At 45.7% G+C, this 19,988-nt stretch overlaps 1 protein-coding gene across 1 annotated transcript in view; it reads left to right on the forward strand.

Moving 5' to 3' along the window:
• Positions 1-2,532: 2,532 nt before the first annotated feature.
• Positions 2,533-19,988, forward strand: part of EPB41L5 (erythrocyte membrane protein band 4.1 like 5) — a 58,114-nt gene continuing 40,658 nt past the window's right edge. The window contains exons 1-2 of the mRNA XM_040979129.1: positions 2,533-2,712; positions 14,285-14,389. Coding sequence (XP_040835063.1) covers positions 2,533-2,712; positions 14,285-14,389 — 285 coding nt within the window. The remainder of the gene's footprint in view (positions 2,713-14,284; positions 14,390-19,988) is intronic.

Genomic DNA, 19,988 nt, shown 5'->3' on the forward strand with positions numbered 1-19,988 from the left:
GAAGTGAGATATGTCGATGAGCAATTCTGATTAATGAAGCAATAAAATGTTCTTTTTATTTATTTGTTTTTATTTTACTTTAAAAAAAAATTGGGAGCAGTGAAATGTTCTGCAGGCTCAGTGAGGTACCTGGACGGAAGTACCTGGCTTAGAAATGAAAGACTTAATTGTCAGAGATGTTGGGGAGGAGCTGAGTTAAATGGAGTTAAGTAGGGGTTCTTTGTCCTCGTAGCTTTAGAATTCCGGGGTGACAGCAACAGGGGGACCTAGGCAGCCAAAGTGAGCCTGTGCAGGCGGAGCCGTGCCCTGGAACTCTCAGTCCAGCTGGAGAGCTACCCACTGTTGCAGTTTTTTGGTGGGGATTACACAGGACTATGCCTCTAGATACATACGGGTGTTGCCTGGTCTTAGATCTGTCCTATAGCAATTTCCCCGAATTGCCCTGGTCTCAGAGAACCTCTTCTGTAGTTCGAGTCACGTGCAGGTGCCGCACATAGCCATTGTTATGTGCAAGGTCGGAAAGCAGAGGAGAGATGATGTCTCATGTGCTGATTTGTGACCCAAATGTGTGCAACAGCCAGGGCTGAAGCAGGCGGAAGGCAGCAGCCCAGGAATCCAGCTGGGTCTCCCACAGGGATGACTTGATTGAGTCATCCTCTGGTGCCTCCCAAAGCACAGGCAGCCTTGGTGTTCGAGCCAGGACTCATGGTGGTGTTCTGACCACTTGTGCCAATCTCCCCACTCCTTATGGTTTTTCCTTGTATTTGAGACTTTCCTGTTAGGTTGCTGGTAGGTAAGATGAGGTAACTCTCTTCCGGACTCGTTGTTCTCAGCCCCTGCTGTTCCTTGCCTCTCATTGTAGTTTCTGTGTATTTCTGGTTAGATCAGTGTTTGGTGTTGGTAGTATTACGGCCGTTTAAACTATTGGCTGCGCTGTGGAGTCTGTGATTTCTCTCCCATTTTCAGACCTCTGTTTTCTCGGGAGTGAACATTGTCTTTTTTTGATGTTGGCTTAGCTATATGAACTGTGCTTACTCTGAAACTGTTAGCTGTGTGAATTAAACCCATGAGGTTAGCAGGGCACCTTAGGGCGTTTTCCATGTCATTTGTTTCCAACACTGTACTGGGTGTTTCTGAATGTAGTACGAGAATTTATATTATTACTATCTATGTTAGCCATTTTGATTAGCTTTAATGTTCTTGATGGAGATGAGGAATAAAGTGGCATTTAAAACAATTTGATGCTATAAAGGTTTATCTTAGACAGTAATTAAAACCTGTAAATACTAGAATATTTGAGGGAACTTATGACCTTTGCATTGTATTTTGATTGAAGAACATGATTGTCTTTGTAGCAAATACTGAGAATAGACCTGCAACTTCAGCATCATTTTATTTTTTAAGATTTATTTGTTTTTATTGCAAAGTCAGGTATACAGAGAGAAGGAGAGACAGAGAGGAGATCTTCTGTCCAATGATTCATACCCCAAGTGACCACAACAGCCAGAACTGCACCAATCTGAAGCCAGGAGCCAGGAGCTTCCTCCAGGTCTCCCAAGCGGGTGCAGGGTCCCAAGGTGTTGGGCCGTACTCTGCTGCTTTCCCAGGCCACAAGCAGGGAGCTGGATGGCAAGTGGAGCTGCTGGGATTAGAACTGGCGTGCATATGGGATCCCGGCACGTTCAAGGCGAGGACTTTAGCCGCTAGGTCGCCGTGCCAGGCCTCAGCATCATCCTGATCGTTGGAATACATCTTAGTGTGTAACATCTTCGAATGTTTGTAGGGATATCCAACTTTGTACAGCTAATTTATTGTTCTAGAAGATGTGATGAACTTCCTGAATGTTCACTCCTCTCCCTTGTATATCAGCTTCTGGTAAAATTGCCCAGTAGGTTTAGGAAGCTGCAGGCTGTGGCTCTGTTTTAGATATAACACTCTTTAAAAACTTTGAATTAGGGGGCTGGCATGGTGGCACAGCATGGTAGTCATCTGCCTTGTGGCACCGACATCCCATATCAGCGCTGGTTTGTGTCCTTTCTTTTTCTCTTCTAATCCAGCTGCCAGCTTAGGGTCAGGGAGACCTGCCAGGAGACTTGAGTCCTTGGGACCTTGCACTCTTGTGGGAAACCTAGAAGCTCCTGGCTACTGGCTTCTGATCAGCTCAACTCCAGCTGTTGTGGCCATTTGGGGAGTGAACCAGCAGACGGAAGACCTTCTTTCTTTTTCTCTCCTCTTTGTAAAATCTGCCTTTCAAAGGAAAATGAATCAGCCTTTTAAAAAAAACCTTTGAATTGAAGTAGCACGTTTCTAAAATTTATTTTTAGTTGACAGATGAAAATTGTTTATTAAATGAAACACATTTGAAAATATGTGTAAGAACTGAGTTTTAGTTCTTGTTTTCAAATATGTTGACTGTTTTTATAGCACGCCTGCTCGGGTCTACAGGATTTACCTAATACTGTCACTTATCTGGCCGACACTGTCTTCCTCTCTGATGTCATCTTTTTCCACTCTGATTTTACAGTGGCAGAAATGCTGCGGTTCCTGCGTAGAACCCTCGGGCGTCGGTCCATGCGGAAACATGCTGAGAAGGAGCGACTCCGAGAGGCACAGCGCGCTCCCACTCACATTCCTGCCGCCGGAGATGCCAAGTCCATCATCACGTGTCGGGTGTCCCTGCTGGACGGCACCGACGTGAGCGTGGACTTGCCGGTATGTAGGTTTTGCTGAGATGCTTCTTCTCAGAGATTCATGTGTTTATTTGAGCTTTTCACTGGGAAACATGGACTGTGTATCAAGCATGGTAATAGGCAGGGCCGTGGTAGGGAACCTTGGCCCCGGAATTAACAGCAGTTAACTTAAACAGGTGAACAGTAGGGCTGCTTTGGCCTGATGCTGGCTAGCACGCGTACCTGGGCAGGCCATTGTGTAATAATCTAGTAGATTCTCACAGTCCCTGTTGAACAGCTCTTGAAGCAAAGAGAACCATAATAGAACTTTCATATGTGCTGGAAGACGTTTAGTTGTTTGTTTTCTTCTGTGTTTTTCAAAACTCCTCAATTTGGTGTGTTTGCGGAAGTTCTAATGAAACAAAATGAGAAACAAGACTAAGTGTTTGCCCTGCTCAGGTCTGACTACCTCCTTGGGCCCAGAGTCGTTTGTGCTATGGATTGCTGTCATACCCTGTACTCTTTATTTCAAGACAGGCTGTTGTGATGACATTTGCAATTTGGATCAATCGATTCTTTGTGTGTATGTCAAACAGTGTAAGCTGTTTGAAAGAGGATAGCTTATTCCTTACAAATTTTTTTGAGGAAGTCAACTATTTGCTTTGGGGCACGAGTTCCCTTTGTGTAAATTACATTTATTTATCCTACATCTCCAGTGGTCCGTCTCCTGTCTGCTTGTAAGTTGTGTAATACAGTGGAAGCTTCCTTGGATGTTCTGCAGTAGTTTCCCTCTCCATAGACTCCTTAGTGTGGACCTGCTTGCCCAAAATTATATTGAAAAGTTGCTGCAGTATGCAGTTAAGCCTTCAACTCAAAGTGAGAGTTTCAGCAATTAGCTAGTGTGTCTAACTGAATATTCTGGTCAGTTGAATGATGTGCAATGTACCGGGTGTTGTAATGATTTGGGGTGCTGAGTGTTTTGTTATTTGAAGAGGTTGGAGGTTAGACTGCATATTTCTGGGGATGCAGGCGTCTTAATTTTCTTCTGGTAAGAGCTTCTGAAGGGTTGCCAGACCTTCCAGGGGGAGCTGCCTGGGAGGCTAGTTTTTGTATTTGTGTCTTACTTGATAAGCATCTTGACTTGTGTGCTGTTCCTCAGATATCACTAGGTATGTGGTGAAGAGCCCCAGACTGCTGTGTTAAAGTCCGGGAGGAAGTTTCTTGTTACCTAATGGTTGAAGTATGAAGTCTCAGGCTGTGTGGATGATGCCACGTGAGCAGAATTTTTAAGGAGGCTTAAAAAAGAGGGGGGATGCCGGCACGTAGCCTAGTGGCTGAGGTCCTCGCCTTGAATGCTCTGGGATCTCTTGTGAACACCAGTTCATGTCCCGGTAGCCTTGCTTCCCGACCAGCTCCCTGCTTCTGACCTGGGAAAGCAGTTGAGTATGGCCCAAAGCTTTGGGACCCTGCACCCGCGTGAGAGACCTGGAAGAAGCTCCTGGCTCCTGACTTCAGATTGGCTCAGCTTTGGCTATTGTGGCCACTTGGGGAGTGAATCATCATCGGACTGAAGATCTTCCTCTCCATCTCTCTTCCTCTCTGTATATCTGCCTTTCCAATAAAAATAAATAAATCTTTATTAGTATTTTTTTAAGCCACATAATGGGCCTGGTGCTGTGGCTAAGTGGCTAAAGTCCTTGCCTTGAATGTGCCGGGATCCCATGTGGGCGCTGGTTCTAGTCCTGTCTGCTCCACTTGCCATCCAGCTCCCTGATTGTGGCCTGGGAAAGCAGTCGAGGATGGCCCAATGCTTTGGGACCCTGCACCCGCGTGGGAAACCTGGAAGAGCTCCTGGCTTCTTCCGGCTTCAGATCAGCACAGCACCAGCCATTGTGCTCACTTGGGGAGTGAATCAATAGACAAAAGATCTTCCTCTCTTCTCTCTTCCTCTCTGTATTTTTGACTTTGCAATAAAAATAAATAAATCTTTTTTTTAAAAAAAAAAAAAACATATAACATGGAGGAGAGACAGCCTGAGGTTTTCAACTTAGAGGGCAGATGGTGAGTGGCTGGCTGAGCTAGAACAGTTTCCTAAGCTTGGTCTGCCTGGTGAGGGTGTGTGATACCCGATCAGGCCTGGGAGTGTAGGCTGGGTGGGGACAGAGGCCGGGAAGCAGCCAGTTTGAGATTTGATTCACTGGAGCGAGAAGAATGGCCTTCTCAACCCCGCAGGTGAAATCTTAGCTATAGTAACCAAACTCCAGAGGTTTTCAGGGCCAGGAAAGGAACATTGGCTGATTTTTGACTAGAGTAAAAATGTAGGTCAATGGAATCTTAACTTCTTTACAAAAAACAATGTCCATTTTCTAGTATGACTGCAGGAGAAGACCAAGACTTGATCTTGGTAATTAAATGAATCACATATTCATTTTCCCTTAGGATCAGGGTCACTGTTGGTGTTACTAGCCAATATGAAACTAAGATGATTACTCCTAGGTAATACGTAAAGGATTATCTGTGGTTACATAGAGTAATGTGTCTGGACTTCAGATATACATGTATCAGTTGTCATGGTCGTTCTCTTGCTCCTCCTCTCCTTTGATTATGCAGGAGGCTTTTTTGATTTTTTTTTCCCCTTTTTTCTTTTGCGAGGCAGAGGAAGAGCTCTCCTCGGATGGCTGACCCTCCCAAAGGCCCCCAGGCAGCTGGGGCTCACTCAGGTTGAAGCCACAAGTCAGGAACTTAGTTTGGGTCCTCCTTGTGGGTGGCAGGCACCCAAGAACTTGTGCCATTCATTACCTGCTGCTGCTTCCCAGGGTGGCCCTTCACAGGAGAGCTGGAGTTAGTTGGGACGTGAGCCCAGGCACTCTGAGACCAAATACTCAGGCCTCTGGTTATATTTTTAAGACTGTGTCACCCCCTTATCCCTGATTTTGCTTCTGTGGTTTTAGTTCTCTGCATTCAACTGCAATCTGACCTGCTAATGGGAAGTTCTAGAAATATTCTGTGATTCTTAATTATTTTGGTCTGATTGTTCTCTTATTATGTACTGTTCATCACTTATAGCACCTCATTTGTTTAAAGATTTATTTATTTTTATTGCAAAGTCAGATATACATAGAGGAGGAGAGACAAAGAGAAAGAGCTTCAGTCCGATGATTCACTCTCCAAGTGACTGCAACGGCCGGTGCTGCACTGATCCGAAGCCAGGAACCAGGAACCTCTTCTAGGTCTCTCACGCGGGTGCAGGGTTCCAAAGCTTTGGGCCGTCCTTGACTGCTTTTCCTGGTCACAAGCAGGAAGCTGGATGGGAAGAGGAGCTACTGGGATTAGAACTGGCGCCCATATGGGATCTCGGTGCATTCAAGGCGAGGACTTTAGCCACTAGGCCACGCTGCCGGGTCCCATAGCACTTCATTTGTAAATAAAACCTTCTCAAGGGTGTGGTTGTATGGGAAGAAACAGTACATACATATGGTGTGGATCGGGCTGGGTGCTGTCTGTGGTTTCAGGTACCCTCTGGAAACCTTGGAGGGTGGAGGAGGGACTGCTGCAAGTGGAAACCATCCCTCATGATGGATTTGTAGTTGTTAGGATAGTAGTGGTCCAAATGGTAATACAGTTTGAATGTAATCCCTGCCTCATTCCTCCTGGCCTATTTATGGGAATTGACAAACTGAGTCTTGTAGACAGACTCTCAAGGGACCCTGAATCACCAGAGCAGTCCTTGGAAAGAACAACCTAGTGGTTGCTCTCATTTTTACAGTGTGACAACAAAGCAGCAGTAATAGGGACAGTGTGCTGCTGGGTGCAAAGGTACAGGTGGGTCAGTCCATAGAATGGGGAACCCATGGGCCCGGCACAGAGTGGCTCAGTGGTGGACACCTCACCTTACAAGTGCTGGGATCCCATACAGGTGCCGGTGTGGGTCCTGGCTGCTCCACTTCCATGCCAACTTCCAGCTTAGGGCCAGGTAAAATGGTGGAGAATGGCCCAAAGCCTTGGGATCCTGCACCTGTGTGGGAGACCTGAAAGAAGCTTTGGATTGGCTCAGCTGCAGCCGTTGTGGCCACTAGGAAAAGATCTTTCTGTCTCTTCTTTCTCCTGTAAATCTGCCTTTCCAATAAAAAAAAAATAAATCTTTTAAAAAAAAAAAAAAGGATGGGGAACCCAGTCAGAAATTACAGTTTGCGGTCAGTTGATATATTTGGGGGGGGGGGGGGGACAAGAGTGTTAAGGCCATTCAACGAGGAAACAGCAGTCTTTTTTCACATAAAAGCTAGACCTATAAAACCTTTAGAGGAAAATACAGGGTAAATATGGCCTTGGGCTCAGTGTGCTTGTTAGGTATGTCATCCAAAATGTGAGTTACAGGGGGCTGATGTGGTGCAGTGAGCTCAGCTGCCACTTGTCATGCTGGTGTCTCATACTGCAGCGCCAGTTCAAGTCCCAGCTGTGGCAGTTCTGATCTGACTGTGCTAATGCAGCTGGGAAGGCAACAGAAGATGGCCCAAGTGCTTGGGCCCCTTCCAGCTGTGGGCAGCCCAGAAAGAGTTTGTGGTGCCTGGCTTCACCCTGGCCTCACTCTGGCTGTTTTAGCCAGTTTGAGGAGAGAACCATCAGATAGGAGAGTGCTCTGTCTCTTCCCTGCCTTTCTCTGTTAGTGTACATTTTAAATCCATTCATTCATTCACACATACATAGATACATACAGATATGTAGTTGGACTCTCTGTAATCGCTTTCCCAGGTACATTAGCAGGGAACTGGCTTGGATATGGAACTCACTTGGGGTGATGGCATTGTGTGCTGACCTAGGGGTACTGCAGCCGGAGTGGCAGTGGATTGCACAGGAAGGAATGCTTGTGCATGGGTGTGGCAGGGAGGGACTGAAGGCTGGCAGGGAGCAGGACACAATTCCAACTGGGGATGAGTTTTTGGATGGTGTGCCAGGTTGTAAGAGAGCAGACAGGTGTTGTGAAGAAAGGGGAATATGAGTGCAAGTGGCCAAAGGGCTTGAGGGGGCCTGTGTGTTTGGAACTGGGTTCTGTGGAGCTAAAGGAATTGTCCGGGTTGGTGCTAGTCCTTGGGCCTCCTGCAGCTCTTTGCTAATAGTGGGTGCTTTACTGATACTGGCAGATTGTCTGAGGGAATACCTGATGGGAAAATGGGGGGATTGCCCTCACATCCGGCTCTCAAAGAAAGGAGGAGATGGCATAGTGGTTTAGGGAATGAATGAGTGGGGAAGTTACAAGTTTGCTTAACTGAATAGGAAGAATGTTGCTTGGGAATTGGTGATATAAACACAGGGAGAAAAGACAAGCATCTTGCTAATCTTCAGAAGAGACTGTGAAGTGAGGACTGGGTTTGAGAGAGATGGAAAAAGTTGTTGCTGTTGGGGCCAAAGAAGGTAAGTAGCAGGTGTGCTGAAAAGTGACGGGCGGGGAGGGCAGCACTGGAGCTTGAGTAGGTCTGGGCTTTTTTCCTTTTTTATATGGTTCATTTGCAGTAGGTTCCAGGCAGGGACTTGGAGTCCAGAGCCTGCCTTCCATGGTGTCCACACTGGCCACACCAGAGCATGCTGTTTACTCAGCCTGGCTAAACCTGTTCTAGTTCTGTTCCCTTTTGCACAGGAACCTGTCAGAGGGAGAAAGGCTCCCTGGGAGACCCAAATAGAGAGTTAGTGAGAGGCACAAAGACCATTCTACAGGGCTAAGGCCCAGAGGCATGACTTGGGAAATTATAAGCCGATAAGAATGCTGGAGTGAGGGAGATAAGGCTGGAAAGGCGAGGGAAGGACCAGTTAGGAAAGCCCGTTTTGTTCCCTGGGAATAATGCAAGGCTTTGAAAGAACAGAGTGACATTGTTTGGCAGTTTTGGGAAGATGATGTTGGCAGCTTCTGCTTCCAACTTTGTCTACTTCCCTAACAGCCTCCCGCCCGCGTTCCCTTCCTCCCTGAAATTGTGAGGATCCCGCTCCCTGTTCACTTTACCTTCACCGGAAGTGGCAGTGTTCTCTTCACACTTCCAGGCACAGTTTCAACCTCCAAAGCCTCTGCAGCCGTCAGTTACCTGCACTCAGTGCCAGCAGGTCACTCGACAACTTTTACATTTTGTTTATGCTACAACAATTGACATTAACACTTGCACCAACTTTAAACTAGTGTATGCCTGTATTCTTGGCCAAGACCCTTGTGAGTGCTTGACAACCAATAGAAATGTTTTCATCTACGCATGTAACCCATAATAGGTGACTGTACAGCAGAAGTTGACTGTATTACATCAGGAATGTTCCTGCTAGAGCTGGTGTTTGGGGGCAGTGGCTAGGTCCATGCTTGGGTTACCTGCATTCCACATTGGCGTGCCTGGGTTCCTGTTTGCCTGCTTCCTGGTAACAGACACCCTGAGAGGAACCAGGTCATGACTCCAGTAACTGGAACCGTGCCGCCCATTTGGGAGACCCAGATTGAGTTTCTGGCTCCCCTTTTCAAATTGACCCATTTCTAACTGTTAGGAAAATCTGCAGAGTGGATTAGCATATGGGAGATACCTCTTTTATCTTTTATCCTCTCTCTGTCTTTCAAAAAAATAAGTACATAAGTAAATAGTTTTAAGACACTTTTTTCCATAAGGTATTAATAAGTGCAAAACAGAATAAAAAAGAATGCAGAATAGGACAGAGCCTGATGATTTAAGATACTATTTCCAAAGTCCCTTCCAAGATTGATGGTTATTTTCCCCAAACAAGCTTGATTTCAGTGTCCATAGACCTACAATAATATTAGCAAAGCCTGCTCTTCTACGTTGTCAGTGATAACACGTGGGATTTCTGGATTAGACCCAGAAAATTTTCTGAAACCAAAGTACTGTTATTGTTGCACATTTTGTCTGGGACTCATTTCTTGTAGTGGTGTAGTTCTTTGTCTTGCAGATAAGACCTTGGATGAAAGTTTTAAAAATATCTATGCTACTTATAAACATCAGACTGAGGTGTTTGGGGAAGCCACGGCTATGTTGCTGTGGATTATTAACTTGCGGGAACTGCAGAGGTCTGGCGTTTGCTGTGGGTTGGCCTGGAGCTGGCCCCCATTCAGAGCGCATCAATAGATAACCTTGAGAGTGTTTTAATCAGAGAACGCAACTGAGCAGTTGGCAGAAGACCATCCTGTGTCTTCTTAGGACACAACTATCATGCACATGGGGCTGGAAGTGACATTTGGGCACAGCAAGGAGAAGAGATTTTTTTAAGACTATGCTTCTCCTTGGTGTTTGAAACAAAAATGGGATGTTGATGGAATATGAAATTCACTCTGGAAGTGGCACCTTAGAAGTTAAGTCATAGAAATGTGTTAATGTTTGGTACAAGCTAAAGGACTCATCAGAAGACTTCTGTGCTTCCCACTGTGATGGAGAGGAATGTTTTGGTTTCTGTAGGTGATTGCTGTTAGCAGAGGTTAGTGTAATTGCTACTTTCTGTCTGTTAGCAGTGTTTTGGGTCTTTGTAGTTAAACATGTATTAGCAGTGGATGTTTAAAACCAATACTTTTCTTTGTCTTTTCTAATAGTGACTGTCTCTTCCTTTCCCATGTATTGACAGAACAAATAAGCTCTCAGTGTTCAATTGCTTTGTTACTTGTCTGTGTGGATTTTCATGTTGTGGTCCTCTGCAGACTTCCATCCACATTGGTGACCATTCTTTTCCTTTGCTTACTCGGTTAGCTGCCTTGGACATGCTTTCTCTGCCACATGCTTTATTGTGCTCTGCGCCCACACCCCTACATGCACCCACACATCTGGGAACTTCACATTCTGCCTGAGATGTGCTTTCTCTGGGCACATAGGTCATGCTGTTACTTCATCCAGTCTCTTTTCAAGTTGCTCCTTTATAACAGGTCTTTCTGTTTGAAGGTTATTTCCCATCCTTGATTCCCTTTATCTTGATAACTTTTACTTATAACTTAGCTTGTTATTTTCTTTCTTTCCTAGAATGTTATCTTCTTGGGGAACAGGGGCTCACCTGATGCTCCTGCTTAGGACAGTGATGCAGCATGGCATAGAGTATAGGGTCTTTGCTACACTACCGGCATCCACATGGTTGCCAGTTCATGTTCCAGCTGCTCCACTTCTGGTGCATCTGAGAGAGCAGCAGAAGATGGCTGAATTCCTTGGTCTCCTGTACCCTGCGGGAGACCCGGAATAAGATGCTGGCTTCGGATCTGCCCAGCTGCAGCCATTGTAGTCATTTGGGGATTGAATTGGTGGCAGAAGATTCTCTTTCTCTAGCCTCCCTTCCCTACAGCTCCACCTTTCAGATAAATAAATAATCTGGGTGTTTGTATGTGTAAAGAACTACAAGTCAATAACAGCACCAGAATAATCCAATTAAGAAATGGGAAAATAATATAAGTAGATATACTTCTGAAGACAATGTGCAAAGCAAAGTGACCAGTGAGCACAGGAAAAGGTCCTGAGTGTCGCTCGTCCTCAGGAAATACAGGCATTGTTGCAGTGAGGCAGTCACTGGCACCTGTTCAGAAAGCCTCTGTGGAGCCCAGAGATTTGGTGTAGCTGGTTGTGCTGCCTCCTGGGCGCCTGCAGCCCATATTGGAGTGCCTGTTTTCCTGCTGGCTGCTACACTTCCAACCAACCTTCATGCTAAGTGCATTTGAGAAGGCACTAGAACCTAGCCTACATACATGGGCCCCCGCATGTGTGAGACAGGCCGGGGTTACTGGCTTCTGTCTGGCTTACACTTGACTGTTAATGGCCATTTATGCAGAAAGCCAGTAGGTGGACAGTCTGTCTATCCTCTCTCTCTGTATTGTACTGCTTCTGCCTTTCAGATATATAAATAAGGGCCAGCTTTGTGGCACAGTGGGTTAAGTTGCCACTTGTTAGCACCAGTCTCCCAAATAACCAGGAGCTTGGCTTCCAGCTGTCCCACTTCCAATCCAGCTGGCAACAGATGGCTGATGACGGAAGCAGTGGGCAACACCGTCGATAGCTCAGCTGGGTCCCCTCACGTGGCTCTGACTGAATGAGCATGGAGCCAACTTTGAGGTCAGTGAGGCCCATGCTGCTGTAGCCAGATGGGCACTAGACCAGCAGAACTTTCATGGAAAATGTCAACAAGACCTCGGAGCATTTCTCTGCAGTGCTAATAAGAGGTGGAGGTGCTCCTGGCAAAAGCAGCAGTGGATTGATCAGAAGCGAAGGTCAGGGTTGTTTTTGTTTTTGTTTTTCCATTTGTTTTTCCTTGACATTCGAGATATTTTGTTTGTTAGCCTTCTGGGGAGGGTGGGGTTCAGATCATCACAGCACCTGATTTTTATGGAAGGGTTTAGAGAAAGCTTCCTCTGGCGGACACTTCTGCTTGTGCATCTTATCCAGTGTTGCCAATTTTTGTTGGGAATTTTGGTGGGAAGTTGTTAAGGACACAGCCTGATTTTTCTCCGTCTGACTGATTTTTGTTCCCTGATTTCAAAAAGAAAAAAAAAAAAAAAGACAAGAGACAAGAAATCATTAAAGGGCACTCATTCACCCATTGCCTTATTTAACGTAAAAGTCTCGACTGACATGGCTAGATTCCCAAGACATTCAGCTCTTTAGGATGAAAAAGTTTCTCAGAATATGTGGAAAATGTGTATTATGAAAAAGCTGTTTGCACCCAAGTAAACTCATACTTGTAATATCTGTCTTCCACACTTTTTTAAGAAGTATTTTAAGCAGAGGTATACTTAAACAAAGTAGCAGTCCTGAAGTAGAAGTGGCAGCACTTGATAAGAAACTTAACATTGACAAAGATAGAGAAAATGTTTGAGGACAAAGTAGTGATTGATTTTCCAGAACTGAAAAAAGCGGAAGAACTCAGATTGGAAGAGAACATCATGGAAGGTTAAGGAAAAGTCCAGATCTCTGCCCGGTGCAATGAAGGTTAAGACTATCAGAGATGAGATCTAAAAGCGAATAGATTACACACCAAGGAACACAAGTGAATACGGACAACGCATGTTTCACTCTGTAGCATTGACTGCAACAAAACAATGGGATGATACTTTTTGAGTGTTGGAGAAAATGTTGAAGTAGCTTTGAACCTTGAACTTTTTTAAAAGCTGTTTTTATTGGACAGTCCGATATACAGAGAGGAGGAGAGACAGAGAAAGAGCTTCCGTCTGATTCACTGCCCAAGTGACCACCATGGCTGGAGCTGAGCCAATCTGAAGGCAGGAACCTGAAGCTTCTTCCGGTCTCCCGCGCAGGTGCAGGGTCCCAAGGCTTTGAGCCATCCTCAACTGCTTCCCCAGGCCACAAGCAGGAAGCTGGATGGGAAGCAGGGCTGCCGGGATTAGAACTGGCACCCATATGTGATCCCGGTGCATTCAAGGCAAGGACTTTAACCACTATGCTATTGCACCGGGCCTCTTAATGTCTATTTAATGAAAGGTTATTGGATTCTCTTTCTTTTTTCTATTTCTTTTATTTGTTTTTAAGAAAGGTTAATTATATTTGAAAGGCAAAGTTACAGAGAGCTTTTTAATTTGTTAGTTTACTCCCCGAGTGGCTGCAGCAGCTGCAACTGGGCCTGGCCTAAGCCAGATGCAGCTTCTAGGTCTCCCATGGAAGTGCAGGGCACCCAAGCACTTGGGCAATCCTCTGCTGCTTTCCCAGGCCATTAGCAGGGAAGTGAGGCAGCCAGGGTATGAAGCAGTACCCACATGAAATGCCAGCTCCTACATAAGCCTTGTTTTTTTGTTGTTGTTGTTTTTTTGTTTTTTTTTTTTGTTTTGTTTTTTTGATTGAGCTAATGAGAATCTTTGGACCTCTTGCCTCTTTGGAAAGGGTCTGATTGCAGGTGGAGAGTGAAGGAGTGGTTGGTGAATGGTTGGGCCAGTGGTTAAGACACCTGTACCCCACAGTGGGGTGGCTGGGTTCAGGGCCCAGCACTGGCGCCTGGCCTGCTTCTAGCTTCTTGCTCATGCAGATTCGGGGAGGTAGCAGTGATTGCACAGTTGGCTCCCTGCCACCTGTGTGGGAGACCTGGCTCCAATTCCTGACTCTTGTTTCTGCCCTGGCTCACGCTGGACGTTCTGAATATTTGGGAATTCTCAGTATTTGTTTCTTTCTTCTCTCTCTTACTTTTTCAAATAAATTAGAATAAATTGACCAAAAAAGGGGGTGCCCCGTGACCCTGAGACCACTCTGTGGGAACTCTTTCCAAGTGTGGCTAGTTCCATATGAATATGAAGTGCTCCGAATTTTCGTGTTCTTTCTTCTCAGTTACATCATGGGCTCCTTTAAGAAGGAAACTCTAACATAAGAATTTCTCCTTAATCCATATATTGTGTTTGGTTTTTTAAAAAAAGGCTTTTTTACCTCTGAATAGTTAATATTTATTGGCTAATTCAAACTAATAATCTTCAAGAAGATAAGGAAAAGTTGCACCTTTTTTTTTGGCCTTACAAGGTTTGTTGAGTGATTGTTTACTGTATGACAATGTTTGTGTTATTATATGTCATATTTTCTTTAAGAGTTTATGTATCATTGAAACTACTTTTTACTCAGGTGTGTTGATCTTATAAGGAATGGAATGATGAGTTTATTTTCTTGCTGTTTCAGAAAAAAGCCAAAGGACAGGAGCTGTTTGATCAGATTATGTATCACCTGGACCTTATTGAGAGTGACTATTTTGGCCTGAGATTCATGGATTCAGCTCAAGTTGCAGTAAGTAACTTTTTTTTTTGAAAGTTCTGGTGTGGGGGCAGAAATGGAACATTTCAGATCCTGTGCCAAGTACTAGAAGATGACCATATCTTCATCTCATATATGGACTGCTTACTTTAGAATCATCTGACTCCTTTTACAAAGTATGAGTTCTGGTCTTGACTTCACTTACTTGAGCAAAATCTGAGAGGACGGGAATCTGTGTGTTGTTTACGTAGTTGAGAAGGATGCACACCCATGTAGACCACTAACTAGAGTGAGGAGAGCCATGGTATGGGAGAAAGTGGATGAGACAGCTGCTTTCAGTTTTTTCTTTTCTTTCTGACTGGGGAAGGGGAGGAAAGAAGGTCACTTCCAGCAGCCTAACCACATCAGTACCCAGGGATGGAGACGGCCACTTGGTGTTATCCTAGTATCCCCGATGTGGAACATATTGCAAGGATGCTGTTTAAGTGGCTTCAGTAGTTCTAAGATGCTGCCATTTATGTTGCTCCGAGGTTGAGGAAACCTTTCTAAGTTCCATTGGCTGGTATAGTCTACCTTGGAGTCTCCATTTCCCAGATACTTTCTGTCGAAACTTGGCCAGGAGAGCTCTCCAATTGGTTCTGCTCTCCATTTTCTGACGTGGTTCTAGATGTCCTCTTTAGGCCTCAATGAGCTGTCATGTCCCCCATGTGCATCTGGCCGTGCCATCCACTGCACAGGCTTCCACCTAGGAGGCCCAGTTTTGATACATGCATTGAAAGGTCAGACCACAACTCCTGTAATTTTCCCTGTGATTGGAGTTTTTAGTCCAGTGGTCCAGTTGGTCACCTCACCAGAGGTGACTATAGACCTGACTCCTGTGTGTGGTACACTTGATCTTAGCCAAAAGGCCAAGAAGCAATCCTGTGTGTGCAGGATGTGGCTCAGTCTGTCATCCCCAATAGCCTACACTCACTGATCCACAAAAGAGCTGACTATGGGAGGGCTGGATTGTAGCACCCAATAGTAATAGCCAGAAGGGGTAGGTTCAGTGAGTGCCAATATCTAGCCCATTCTAGCACACTCCCAGACCTAGCCCCATGTATGCTGAGGGATGCTGCAGCCATGCACAGCCCAGCTCGCTGCTCCCATTTCAGCTCTTGCACTCACGAGTGGGAACCGCAGCCCAGCAGAGTCGTCCCTTTAGATCTTTGACCAAGCCCACCCCAGCCACACACCTTGCATATGCTAGGGATTGCTCTGACCCAGTCTGACATAGCCTATCCCATCTTGCCTTTTGCCATGGGACGCTGTGGCCTGGCCCAGCCTGGCCTGCCCTCAGTCCCAACTCTCCGTGCTGGGTACTCAGGTAAACAGGCAAGTGTGAAAACCTAGCCTGGAGTGGCCCACACCCTGTCCTGACTCCCATGCATGCCAGTGTGCGTGCTAAACTTGGCCTGGCCTTTCTGGTCTAGCCCACACCCAACCCTAGCTCTTGTGCTTACCAGCAGAACCTGCAGCCGAGTACAGGGTTTCCCCAGTTCTTGTACCAGGCCTGCTCCCAGTATTGGATTCATATGTGTCAGTGGGGCTAGGGCCATACCTAACATTGTCAACTCCCTGGTCTTAGTCTTTTTGAGTGCTGGTCAATACTGCATCCCAACCTGGCCCCACATCCAATTCTTGGGTGTGCCAATGGGTGCTACAGCCTGAACCAATCCAGCCTACTCTGAGTCCCAGTTCCCATTAGTGTTGCTGACTTCCAAGGTCATGCCTAGTGTGGCTGTCACCACCCTCAGCTCTCACACAAACCAGAGGGTATTGCAGTCCTACAGGGATGAGCACACAAATTCCCCACAGCATCTGCCTCCAGACCCAGTTTTCTCACATGTCAGTGTCATGGCCCATCCTAACATGGCCTACCTCCTGCCCCAACAGTGTGCCATAGTCCTTAGCATTCGTGTTTGCAAGTGGACTGTGATCAATTCCAGCTAGCCTAACTTAGGTCTTACATGTGGGCAGGTATCCTGGTCTGATCCAGACATGTCCTCCAGCTTCCTGCACTGCAAACCAGCTGGTCTCAGTCCCTTGTTTACCTGTGATTGTAGTGGCCTGGTCCATGGAAGTCCCCCAGAAGTCATTCATCACCTGTAAAATACTTCCTCAGCAGTTCTCCAACCCTGCATCCCCACACCTCCTTGCTGGCATAGTCACAGCTGCCATATCTGCAGTCGGCCCAGGCTCCAGGACTGATTTTCTGGTGGCCTGGGGCACTGCCCACCTGCCCATGGTCCGCCACTGATTCCAGAATCTGTGTTTTTAATAAGCTTGGATGTTGGACACATAAGACTTTTGAGAACCCATGTGCAGTGGAAAGATGCTAGGCTGGAAGTCATGTGGGCTGTTGAGTAAATGACTGAAGTTTCTCATTTGCAAAGATAGGTGAGTAGATTCCTCGTCTCAGTTGGTGAGCCCATGTCTAGACGGCTGTTGTTGGACGTGCGCTTCAGATAGAACATGTGCAGCAGGGATGTTGGAGGCTGTTGAGGGAGCTGAGAACTGTCCTGGAATGTGAAGGAAAGCTGTGGAGCTAAAAGTAGTCCTGAGGCCTGGACAGTAGCAGGCAGAGGGAGGAGCAGGATGATAAGGACCCTGGGAGGTTAAGCCCTGGTTTCTGGAAGCCTGTGATTGCTAAGATAAACTCGTCAGCTGCCTTCCCAGAGCAGCTTGGCCGCATTTACAGCAGGTAATAATTTTAGCTACTGGTTTGGTTTTTTTTTTTTTCCTAAATTTTTTTTTTGCCTAAATTTTAAAAAATATGAAGCAAGGACATTTAGTAACCAAGTATTGATTAGGTAAGTTTAGGTACAGCCTTATAATAATATTATACTGAAGATGAGGGATTTTAAGTATAGTAGTTGATATGGAGTGATAGAAATAGACTGATTACGATGCAGTCTAATTGGATTTTCTGATTTTAAAAAGATTTAGATATCTGCACACACATACAGCTGAAAAAAATTTTGTGCAGCTATTTCTCCCAATTTGAGAGTTCTGTTCTCTTGGTAGTGTTAGTTTAGGAGAAATTTGTTTTCTGTTTTTCTGAATTTTTTAAAAGATATATTTTACTTGAAAGACTTAAAGAGCAGGCGATTGCCCACCATCTGGTTCACTTCCTAAATGACCGCAACGACCAGCACAGAGCTGGGCCAAAGCAAAGAGCCAGGAGCTTCTTCAGGGTCTCCCACACGGGTGCAAGATCCCTAGGATTTGGGCCATCCTCCACTGCTTTCCTAGGTGATAATCAGGGAACTAAATGGAAGTAGAGCAGCTGAGACTCAAAAGAGTACCCAGGATTAGTGTGCTGTACCACTGTAGCAGCCCCATTCTTTTTTCTCATGTATTTGAGAGGCAGTGAAGGAAAGCAAGCACTCATATGCTGGCTCGTCTCTAAGTGCTTGCACTAGCCAGCACCAAAGCTGGGAATGCAATCCAGGTCCTTCCCGTCAGTGGCAGGAGCCTAAAAACTTGGGCCATCACTGCTGCCCATCAAGGTCCACGTTGGCCAGGAGCTCCTGGGAATCGGGCCCAGGAACTCTGCCAGGGGATGTAGCACCTTAACCAGGCTAGATGCTCACTGCTGGGAGATGCATCTTTTAATTTTCTTTTACATATTCTCTTTTCTCTTCTATGAGGCTAAACGCACTAAAGGCAGAGAACAAGTCTCCCTAAGCTGTCATTTATTTGACGGGCAACAGAGATTGTGTATTGGATTCAGTTCTGAACTACCACATATGTTGATAAAAGCTTGGTTGGTCGTTAACTTAAAAAATTGGTTCTGTTACAAGTGCCCGTATTTGCAGCACTGGGCCAGGCTTAAGGCAGGAACCCATTGCTCCATCCGGGTCACCCATGTGGGATGACAGAGACCCAGGTAGTTGAGCTGTGGTCTGCTGTGGCTTCCAGGGCATGCGTGGGAAGGAAGCGGAGCAGAACCATGGCAACCGAAACTCAAGCTAGGCACTGATGCAGAAGGACGACGTTCCATGGAGCAGTTTCAACCATTGTGCCACACATCCGCTCCCCTGGATTTATTACTTGGCTTTCACTTTTGGAGTAACTGACAGACTGAGCTCCTGGCTTAGGCCCGGGGAGGTGGTTACAGGCACATGGAGGGTGAACCCAGAGACACATCTCCCTTTGTCTCTGCTTGTCCTGCCCTTCAAATAAACGTAAAAATAAATGGAGTCTCGCAGTCATATGTGGAAATAGATGATATTACGGAAAGACAACGGCTTTTTTCATTTCAGGGAAAGTAGGGGAAAAGAAACAAATAATGCCAGCGTTAGGCGTTAGTTACTTTTTTCAATTTCTCACAATAATTGTGGAAAGAAATAGATATACAGCCAGTACTAAGTGGTATTATTTTGTCTTCACTGTTATCAGCAATGACCGAGTTATTCTATAGTGACATTTCATTCCCCCTTTTGGCATGGGTGAAGTGTAGTTATGATCGTAACAGCTTTTCATAGGTCCAGGATTGCAACTTTTATCTCGTGCTCTTCTTAGTTATAGTGTATGCATCTCAGTAACCATTAATCTAAGCAACGATGTTAAGTGTGTAGGCTTCCTCCATCTTAGTTTTCCTCTCACTAAAATCCTGAGTTGAGCCGAGAAAACAATTGGTAGATGAAATGTATTCAAGATGAAAGAGAATTCTAGATAAAACTTAAAAGCTTAGCTTTTCACTCCTTTTAATATGTTGTTGGAATTTTGTTGAGGATTTTCATTCTTTCTCTTTTTATTTTTCTGTTTTTATTTTGGGAAGTTTATTCCAGAGGGGAAAGAATAGGGGAAGTGGGGGGGAGGGAAGGGAGGCCAGAGGGAAGAGCAAGGAAGAAGGCCAAGAAGAGGAGAGGAGAGAGAGAGACAGAGAGAGAGAGAGAGAGAGAGAGAACCGCACCTGAGGGCCTTAGTGGGACAGGAACAGGGGAAGGGGAAGGGGAAGGGGAAGGGGAGGGGGAGAAGGGAGGCCAGATGGAGGAGAGAGGGGAAGAGCAAGGAAGGGAAGGCCAAGAAGAAAAAGAGCTGTTGAGGATTTTAGCATGTGTTTTGACCTAGGTTTCTTGTACCAGCTCTGTCTGGTTTGGGTGTTAGGGTAACATTGGCCTAGAGAATGGGCTGGGAAGCATCCACTCCTGTTGTTTCTGGAAGATCATGTATACATTCTGTATTCATTATTTGGTGGGATTCATCAGTAGAGCCATCTGCTCCGGTGCTTTTCCTTGAGAGATCTTGGTCATTGTCTCGATCCGCTTGTTACAGATGTAATCAGATTTGTTGCTTGAATCAATTTTTAAACCAGGCCACTTTGGAGAGTGAAAGGTGAACCTCCTTGAATGAAGAAAGGAGTACAGGCAGAAGCCAGCATTGTTCTGAGAAACTAGCCGTGAATATCTGTCCTCGTGTGGTGGACCTCAGAATACTGCTGCCCCATCCTTTATGTTGAAATCGAAACTTAGCTTATACGTCATATAAAGCATTTTTTGCATAGTCTGGTGGTGATCTTAGATTTGGAGTTACTACGATAAAATCACCATAAGGTGAAAATGGAGTGTACAAATAACCCTTGGTC

This window comes from Ochotona curzoniae, unplaced genomic scaffold (genome assembly GCF_017591425.1).
Source record: "Ochotona curzoniae isolate NIBS_2020 unplaced genomic scaffold, NIBS_Ocur_1.0 contig_3037, whole genome shotgun sequence".
Lineage (NCBI taxonomy): Eukaryota > Metazoa > Chordata > Mammalia > Lagomorpha > Ochotonidae > Ochotona > Ochotona curzoniae.